At 41.4% G+C, this 10,000-nt stretch overlaps 1 protein-coding gene across 2 annotated transcripts in view; it reads right to left on the bottom strand.

Annotated features, from left to right (window-relative positions):
- LOC138008372 (uncharacterized) overlaps positions 1–10,000 on the bottom strand; it is a 46,790-nt gene that overhangs the window by 18,297 nt on the left and 18,493 nt on the right. For both annotated transcript variants that reach the window (XR_011124242.1, XM_068855692.1), the window contains 4 exons: positions 7,914–7,962; positions 6,008–6,687; positions 3,264–3,467; positions 2,091–2,138 (listed from right to left, as the gene is read on the bottom strand). Coding sequence is in view for 1 of the 2 variants with exons in the window: in XM_068855692.1 (XP_068711793.1) it covers positions 2,091–2,138; positions 3,264–3,467; positions 6,008–6,687; positions 7,914–7,962 (981 nt within the window). In the remaining variant the exon portion in view is untranslated. The remainder of the gene's footprint in view (positions 1–2,090; positions 2,139–3,263; positions 3,468–6,007; positions 6,688–7,913; positions 7,963–10,000) is intronic.

The following is a 10,000-nucleotide window of genomic DNA, read 5'->3' as shown; positions in this document are numbered from 1 at the left end:
CGGGAGGTGGCGACGGCGACAGCACATCCGCGTAAAGGCTGGGGCGAGACCGACGTCGCGTTCCAACACTGCGACGGCAACTTCCCGCCAGTTTTCAAAAAGGACAACACTTCTTCTTCGATTTTTGGTGGCTATAAGGTTTAAACGATATTAAATGTAAACAATAAGGTACATTTAGTTCGCCTTGGAGTAAAAGGTAAGTTGTCCCAGTTTCACTGTTTATAGCGGCACTGAAAATTATTTCACACAAAGATAATTTTACCTTCTTATTACCTCAGAAATGTAAATATGTATAAATAGCTTAGATGTAGACAGAGATATCAATATAAAAAGAAATGGCGAGCATATTAAACTGGATCAGTGATAACTAGAGCACAGAAGATTTACATGTAATAGATCTTACCGAATGGATTTCTTCGAGCTTGAGGTTGTCTGTGAATTTGCCGATGGGCGATGTTTATCGTGGAATTTCTCCTCAAGTAACTTTAGCAGTTAACACCAGAAAAGTATTTCTTTATGTGTCGAAAGAAAAATACGGTAAATCAAAGAAAAGGACCAAAAACTTTGCAATGGAATCACCACGTTGCACTCACTACGCCAAAACAGTGAATGTGGCGTCGCCAACGACAACGACGCCAACGACGGCTGATTTCCGGCTGATTGCAATCAGCATTTCAGGTTCTGCGCATGACCGGAACGGAAAATAAACTTCCGGTATGCCGTCGTCGTGCCTCCCGTTGTGGTGCTTAAGGTCTCTAATCAAACAGTTTCACGGGCCTATTTCACATAAACAAAATGAAAGACTTGCTAGAAAATCTTGCATGAAAATTTCAAATTTAGCGTGCCGTCTGACTGGTCGTACCATAGAACTGATGGCCTACTTAATTAACCAATCATAGCGTGCGTAGTTGTCATCTACAAGGAAGGATTACGTTTTTGCAAACGTTGGCCGTGTAGCACTTATATATGAACAGACTTAACCGATTAGAGTGTAATGTGAAGTGCTAAGTTTCCACCCCATATGAACCATGTGAGCGTTAGCCCTACTGATGGAAATGGGCCCACACAAGGACAGAGAAAAACTCTGACCAGGGTGAGAATTGAACCCACGACCTTCGGGTTAGATCACCGCTGCTCTGCCCACTGAGCTACAAGGTCAGACGGGAGCAGGCCGTGGGAAGGCCGTGTAATGTGAAGTGCTAAGTTCTGCTAAGGTCAGACGGCCTGCTCCCGTCTGACCTTGTAGCTCAGTCGGCAGAGCAGCGGTGATCTAACCCGAAGGTCGTGGGTTCAATTCCCACCCTGGTCAGAGTTTTTCTCTGTCCTTGTGTGGGCCCATTTCCATCAGTAGTGCTAACGCTCACATGGTTCATATGGGGTGGAAACTTAGCACTTTACACTAATCAGTTTAGTTGTCATCTACTTGCGTAGCGTTGTCTCGGACCCTCAGGAAAAAAAATAATTCCTGGTACACAGGGTAGCGTAATATCTGAGAGATGTAATAAAAAGAGTTGCAATGTATCCTCAAGGCACAATTATAAAACTAGGCTTGCCTCCACATCGACGTTTTGCATACCTTTACCGAGAACAAATTACGGTAAATTTAATATTCACTTCAAAAGAATTGTTCTTTGATATTCCAGTGACGAATCTTTTAAATGCGACTATCTGCTTTTTCCGGTTGTTTTCTCTATTCCCTGACTTCTTGTAAGTTGTGTGTGTTTAAAGTGTGGAACACTTTATGACAAACAACTTTAGGGCCAGGCAAGGAGACGAAATGCGGTTGTTCCATGCGCCCTAAGTATAACTTTTGTCGTGTTAACGTGTTTAGTATAATTAAGCCTATAAGCACTAGTTCCAAAATGGTTGGTTCAGTATCAACGATCTTCGTGAGTGACAGTCTATCTTTCACTTTCGCATCTTCACCTCGCCAGTGTAGCGCGATGTTACGTATTTGTCATCAAGTGTCCCGCCCTTACTCTAGTCATAACCAATTTCCAATCTCGGGTTGCCCTGTGATGAACGTATTATCATTTCATATACCAAATGATGCCCGAAATTGAACTGTTACGACTTATACAATTTCTAACCTCCTTTATCTTCATCAGTACTGCACGTTGTATTTCCTGAAATACCCTCTAGAAAATAAAGAAGATCAACTTTAGACCATCTTCACAGGCGAACAACTACAGAGGAACCATGGTCTTTGGGTGCGCTTATTCGTGCACTGAGTTTAAGTTAGAGAAACAACTGATTATCCACTGAGATGGGGAACATCGCATGGGAAAACAAAAGCAAAGAAATGAATTAACGGATACCGCCATTCTAGGCTTAAGAAGCTTCCTATGTTTCTCAAATTCCCGCTTGCATATTACTGCATATATGTTGTCGGACAAATCTGTTCTCAGGTTGAATCCGTTTTTGTCTAGGTCAAATTGGTGTGCCTCATTTTACCTAGGTTCAACCCGGACTGAAAACACCTCTTTTTTTCCCTCAAGAGCTGTCTTACGCATCTCAAACACGTCCTCTTAATGATTTTTATCATCTTATCGATTTCTGTATTCATATATTTATCAACATTTCAACATTGTTGGGGATCAAAGAAATGTACTATGCACTTACCAATACTCGAACTCGGACCCTCCAGATTTTTAGCCCTGTCTTCACCATTACACCACAACGACGAACATGCTCATCCCAGCACATTTCTTTTCATTAATTAGTTTTGTATAGGGCGATTTTCAATTGATTGTAGAAAGTAATTAGCGAATTGCTTTGGTTTTGCATACTTCACTCAGTGATTGGTGCAAAGTTCTCGTGCCACTTTTTCAACCAGTCAGAAATGAAACCCAAACCAATCGTGGCTCGCGAGTGCACATTTTCCCGCGCTTTGTGTTGGCTACGTGTTCTTTCTTCTTTGATTGGTTTACTGGATTATCTCCGTCCTTTTTGATTGGCAAAGTAATTACTTTGGTTTTGGTTTTATGACACTCGATTGAAACTCGCTCTAATTTTCTCTAGGCTTAATTTTTAATTTTAGGCTAGACTCAGTCTAAGCTAAATTTTTTCTCTAGGCCCAAAAAAACCTTTCTTCCTGAAATTCATCCGAGTGCGTATTCAACTTAGGTAAAATGATGAAGATCACCAATTTAACCTACTGGGTAAAAACGGATTTAACGTGAAAACGGATTTTACCGGCAACATATACACGCATCAGAAGCCTTAAAGTTAATCGAATCTTAACATTGGAAGTTTCTACCCACCAAAGTACGAGAAGAATTGTTGACCGGCATCTCTGGCTAACCCGGCGATGTCAGTTAACCTGACGTTTGTGAGCTGTGGGGATAACTTGTTGTACAACCCGTACGCCAATCCACGGATCTCATCAACTAGGACTTCCTTATTCACTACATCAGTAAATTTAGAGTTTCGTCGGCACCTGGCGTAGGATGTGTCGTACAAAATTCCTACAGATGTGCAAGGAAATGCTGGTGTTATTGGTGGAAATGCTCACAAGAAAACAGGAACGAGGCAGTGCGGCCCGAGATTGCTTTAAAATCCCGAGCTCAAGACCCGTTCTGAGCACTCGTTGAAGTTGATCCTGGTAGTCCCTGGTTCAACGTCTCGTCTGTACTTGCGTCATTGACGCGGTCATTAACTCGGCGCACATCGATAAAATGGCGGATTTTCACTGACGCCAAGCTTAATCTGTCAAGGAATGGCTATTTTCTCCTGAACGAGCACGGTGAGCCCCTCTTTTTATTGGTGTTGTGTACTCGTAATAGGTACACGGAATACATATTATGGAGAAAAAAAGTTGGACAGTAGAAGTTGTAGTATTACATAGAAATGACGTAAAAACTGCATTTCGAGCCAGACACTGAGTGTGAGGTGATGATGTAGCAGTCCAATTTGCTTACATTTTTTTGCACGATCGAGCAATTTGAAATCACTTTACTGCAAGATTTTGGCCACGACAAACAAGTAGGTTCAATTTTTCAGTAATATTCAGTAGCTTTTGCTATATAATTATGACTTTTCCGGTTGATCACGTTTCAAACTCTTCTCGCGTAATTCGGTAAAAAAAAAAAACACTTAAAATAAAGGGCATGCAGCATGAAAACAAGCACGGTGACCCCATCTTTTTACTGCATTTCTTCAATGTCCTGTGCATGAATATCAATTGTGCCAAGTTTGACAGAAACCAGGATAGTACGTCATTTTCAAGGGAATTACCTTAACTGAATTTGCGGAAGAATGAAATTTAGTTCTTTGAGCCAGATTAGTTTGGAGTACCGACTATGTCGCCCTCTCCCTATTAACTAAGGGACACTAAACAATATGGCCGCTGGAACAGTCTCAGACCACTTCCCCAAGATGATGATGATGATGACAGATATTGGATGCTACACCCAAAAGCAACTCTTCGATCCCTCATCGTACCTTCTATTAAAGGGGCGTTCTCGTCACCAGAGCCTCGGGTCGACCCGAGGCTCTGGGAAACTCTGCGTAGGAGAACATGCGCCGTATAATTCTTACAGCCAAAAATTGGCTATTTGAACCTTACGGCGCCTGCTCACTCCTCGTGCTAACATGGATGCACCAATTAGAGACGCTTTTGATTGTTCTTTACGAAAACCAATGAGAAGACACTTTGTTTCAGGGTTCCCCAGAGCTCTTCTCTCCCACGGTCAAGAAAAGAGCTCTGGGGTCGAGATTGTTAAAGGGGCACTGTCACGGACACGCATGCGCTAGGTTTCTGAATCGAGATTTGAAAATTTCAGCCTGAACTTTTCAAGTTTGGTGAGGTGCAGGCAATTATTATGGAGGCCACTGTCGCATGCAGAATTTAAAACACTAGACGCACAAATAGTATTTCAATCTCCTCAAGAAGGCAAAGCAGTGCAGTCAAAGTACCAATACAGCATCTGCAATGAAGCGAAGCTTTTCTTTGGCGTGAATTCATAAGAAATTCGACGTATGGTGTAATCGAAGTGTGAGCCGTTTCACCATTATAATTTGAACAAGTTCATCGTTGCGGCTCATTTCTAGCTATTAGTCACTTAAATGTCAGAAACCACCACATCATCGTTTGAGGATAAACCTTTACTATCTTCGCTCTAAATTGTGCATTTGAATATTTTAAAGAAAACCCGCATTTAGACGAGAGGAAGTGCACTGGTTGTGTTTATTTGTTGCACGAATTATGAAAAATTTCTCTGCTTACCGTCTTTCGACTTCAAAGTTGTCTCTTGAAAATGGATGCACTCTCTTTCAGTTTTGAAATGACATGTTAATCTTGATAATATGTTTGGTATATCGCAGAGAAAAAAAATATTTCCATTTGAGCGCTTGTACCGCCGACAGTGTTTCAGGTATCCTGGTCCCAGATCGAGGTTTGTCTTTTGCCGCGAGAGAGCCGTGAAGCGGCGACGACCAGTCGCGAAGCGTCGGGAAGAGCAAGCGTCTGCATGAAAGTGAGATTCAAGTCCAAGATAACTAAAGGTTTTTCTCTTCTCGCCGCTTTGCGACTCGTATTCGTGGCTGTCTCGCGGCTCAAGAAAAACCTCTGGGACCAGGGTATGTTTCAGGTCACACTTCACTGAATTCAGTTGTCAGTGAACAAAAATGGCAAAAATATTTTTGTTTGGTTTTATTTTTGGACTCCAAATCATCGATAATAGATAAATATACATTGCATTGTTTTCGAAAGCCGTATAAGGTCTACACTTAAACAGAAATAGCACAATATTAAAAGTTTGTTAAAATTTCTGCTTGTAAGAAATACTGCGCATGTCATCGCATGACAGTTCCCCTTTAATCCCTCTTTTCTCTGATATGTATTGCAGCCCGCGGACCGAAAACAGGTTTTACTCCTGCAATCGCAAGACTAAACACCTCTAATCGGTTGGTGGCGGTGGCATGGGTTCACTATACATTTTTGAACATGTTGAACACGTTTCCTTTGTGTAGCAAACATTGACTGTACATGTTTACTGCTATTTACCTGATCCATAGTACATCCTTAGCAACTGACCAAGGCGGACTCCTTTGTTCTCCCAGCTGGGAAGACCGTGTCCCAGAAGGAAACCATCAATGCCTCCCAGTATCAACGCATCAGTTGCTTTAGTGATGTCGGGGCCAGATAAACCGTAACTCGCTGGGCAGTCGTTATCTGGTAACCACACTCCCGAGGGACCAAAGATTGTGGTCTTACCTGCATTTTTACTGAACAATGCGCTAATTGTTAGGTCGTAAGCAATGGTGGCAGCGAAAAGGTTGTCGACGACGTACGGCGAATCTGGGGCCCACGTCTGAAGGGAGACACTTTTATCGCGAACCAAACCTGCGCAGATGCCCGTCGCAACACGGCCCATAGCTATAGTTTCTCGGTCGGTTGTAAAAACCACGCCTTTCTCCTCATTGGTGCGTTCGTCAAGCTGATAAGTAACCATCTGTCTTAAGATGCGTTTCTCTTCGGAAATAAGCACTGTTTCTGGCAACGGATCGGCTTGCCCACAGAGTATATTAAACAAATCGGTATCGTAGCCAAGAAGACGGATATAGTTTGCGACTTTCTTCAGGGTATCTCTGTTGGTGGTCGTGTTTCGCTCAATCTTTTCTACGAGCTCGATGAAATGATCAAGCGTGTAGATATCGTAAATGATTGGCTCTGACCGCTTGACTCTAGAATAATAATAGTTAATAAATAATAAATTATAACAGGTGATAAATAGATAATAATAGATTTTAAATTAAGTCATGCATTACGACACTTTTCAATTCACTTACCCTCTGTTCATCCGGCTCTTATCCGCTCGTTTGACTGCGAGGAACGCACAAGAGTGTTCCATTTATTTCAGTTTATGGCGCTCAGCTCCCTGGCTTCCCACCAGACGCTATGCCATTTTTTACCAATATTTTCTTTCCTGCATCATAACCTCGCATCATATCCTCGCCTCACAGTGCGAATCGATTGAATATAAATAATACAAAGACGTAACTACCAATAATTAAAGGTCCTTAAAGAGCTAGACGATTCTATCTACGAAAACAAAGACTGGAAAGAGCCATGTGGGCTTCGTAATTTGTCAGTGTAAATCCACACCAGACGGCTCTCTAACTGTTTTTTGAGTTACCATTCTTTTCAGTCAGTGAAAGCGATACTAGACGGTAGAAGTAAACGCAAACCGCTCCCTACCCCATCAATTGGAGCGTACAACTTCGTTGTATTTGTCGAACGGCGTTTTCATAGGCCGAGTTACTTTTAGATTGATTTTCCCGAAAAACTAGACCTTTCCAGTTAATCACAAGGCTTGCATGAGAATTATTACTCATGCGACCGAGAATAGTTACTTGTGCAAGCCAAATCTTATTTTAGAACTCCTCGTCTGTAAAATGTAAAATTCCGTTACATAGACCTAGTATTGGATTCTGAGTTGTAGACTCCTTGCCCGGGTTGCTCGACACATGGTTAGCACTATTCAGCGTTAAATTCCATGGAAACGCCCTAGGTTTTGATACCTCTTAACCAACGGTTAGCGTTAACCTGGTCCCTGTTGTTCGAAAGCCAATTAACTAATCCAGGATTAGTGTAAAGTTTTGTTTCATGTTTTCAACTTTTTGGTAACAGTTTCTGTTGATTATTTTTGTTTTTCAAGGGTGACTTCTTCTACTGTAAAGTTTTGCCGAATATCAACGCTGAACAGCATTTGAGAGTAAAGAAATAAACTCCTTGGTTAATTTTTAATCTGGGATTAACGTTAATCGGTTTTTGAACAACCAGACCCAGGCTTCGAGCAACTGAACCCTGGTTAATACAAGCTTCTGATTCCCACTATACTTTGCAGAAAAAAAAATGCTGCATAATTCCACTTTCTATAAATGACGTTGAAAGGTTACAAAAAACAAACCTGTTCAAAGGAATCCTTTCCCTGTCAGCTTCCACTGTTCTGATGTTCTCTGCAATAAACGAAAAACGGGGAAAGAGTGAAGAAAAAAAAAAAGATTGAATGAATGAATAAATGACAGAACAAACGATAAACGAATGAATAGATGGAAGGAGTAACTGAGGACGAATCAAGCAAGTAAACGTATAGTAGAAAAAAACAACAACCATAAAAAAGGGATCATTATGGAGAGAAATTTAGGATCGCCTTTATGAGAAACGGTAAAGTAACATTCAACTCGGGTTGAAATTCGCATTAACCAAAATCAGAGAGACTTGTTTCTTTAAGTTGCCTGTTTGCTATAGATATTGAGCACTCAATTTCTCCAACGAGAGAGGCAAGTTAATAAGAAAAAAGAACCTTCATGCTTTTGTAACAAGCAATAACCTGCCTTTTCCCTTTTGCCGTTTCACGTAAACGGCATGTATTGTCCATTTGAGCAATAGGCTAGGTTCGTATTCTCACAGTTAGATTGGATCTAGCGTGAAATGGAGGCTAATGCGGCGAAAATAATTTGCATGTGAAAAGATTCCCCAGCATTAGCCTCCATTTCATGCTCGATCCACCCCTTCCGTTAGAATACGAAACTGGCCTATTAAAAAGCGACTCAGTACAAGAAAAGTTAATTGGTCTAAGCCTTTCCTACGTAGGTTAGATTAGCGTTATTTCTAGGTTAGGGTAAATACAGCTGTTTATCCTTACTTGAGGAGCTGAATGTGAAATTACAGTGTTCCCATGGCAACTTTTTCTATAGTGCCAAAATGGCGTACAGGTTTGAAATTAAAGAGTAATTTGTCTCATATGATATTAATTAATAGCCAATCAAATGGTATACTCGTGAAATTAGGTTAGTGATCCTGTATATTTAAACTCCAATTTTGTATTAACCGTCACTTCTGAAGACGTATGCAGAAGCATACGAAACGTCAAGTAAAAGTTAATTTCAAATGATGCGTTTATATCCGATGGCTGTCACCGCTGTTTGTGTTTATTTCTGACACACGCTAACACCAACCCGGTATGGTCAACACATTGCGCATGCGCACAACCATTTTTCACCCCGTCAGTTAGCAGCCATGGACAGCTGTTTCGGCCTTGCTGGGCTTCATCAGTATATCAGGGGGTGTTTTAGAGACCCCTTTAATTGGCAGCTTCACACAACAATGTGCGCATGCGTTACGTGTTGGCCATGCCGGGTTGTGAAGCCGGGTTGGCGTTAGCGTGTGTCACCTTGCTTCTTATGTTCTTTTAAAAATCCGTCGGACAGGTTTTTCGCAAATGGCAAAAACGTCGATTTTTGTCTATTTTTATAATAACTGAAAAATCTTTTTTAAAAAAGTGTTAACGGTTTCCTCTTCATATTGTTTACTAATTCCCAAAACTTTCAACCCTGGTAGTACCGCTAGGTTTTGAGAAAAAGGCCTTTGAAATGTCTAGTTTCCAGTACCCCCTCCAGGAGCTCGGTCACTAAATTTTTCCCCTGATTTGCATTTATTTATTAGGTAAAATTGGCGAGCATGGAGAGAAGGTTGTGGAGGATGTAAGATTTCCCCGCGTTATACGACAAGTCGTGCAAATTGTTTAAAAAGAAGAACATGAAAAAGAATACTTGACAGGAAGTAGCCAAACAAGCTGGGCTTAAAGCAGGTATGTGATGAAAGAAACCAGTAGTGTATACGGGACTGATTTGAGAGATGTGACGCGACTATTCTAACGAACAAGCCTGGAGAAGATTTCTCGAGTTTCTTTGTTTAAGCAACCTCAAATTTCCTTTGACTTTACGTTAAATATCAAATGAAACTATTCCGAGCTTCATTTTCGAAGAAAAGAGAAGCAAAATCACGGTAATGTCCGTTATATCACGGAAATGCATTGTCTTATTTTCCTCTCGGTAACCGGGCTGAAGTGTTCATATGGCAAAATTTCCAGCCCGCTTACCGAGATCCCGGTTAGAAAAACCGAGATCTCGGTAACCGAGCCAGCGCGCTCCCTCATATGAACACATCGAAATTTTTACAAAGGATTTAGGGGTGAGGCGAGACTCGTTAACC

Source organism: Montipora foliosa, chromosome 6 (genome assembly GCF_036669935.1).
Source record: "Montipora foliosa isolate CH-2021 chromosome 6, ASM3666993v2, whole genome shotgun sequence".
Lineage (NCBI taxonomy): Eukaryota > Metazoa > Cnidaria > Anthozoa > Scleractinia > Acroporidae > Montipora > Montipora foliosa.
This window is presented reverse-complemented; position numbering and strand designations above follow the sequence as displayed.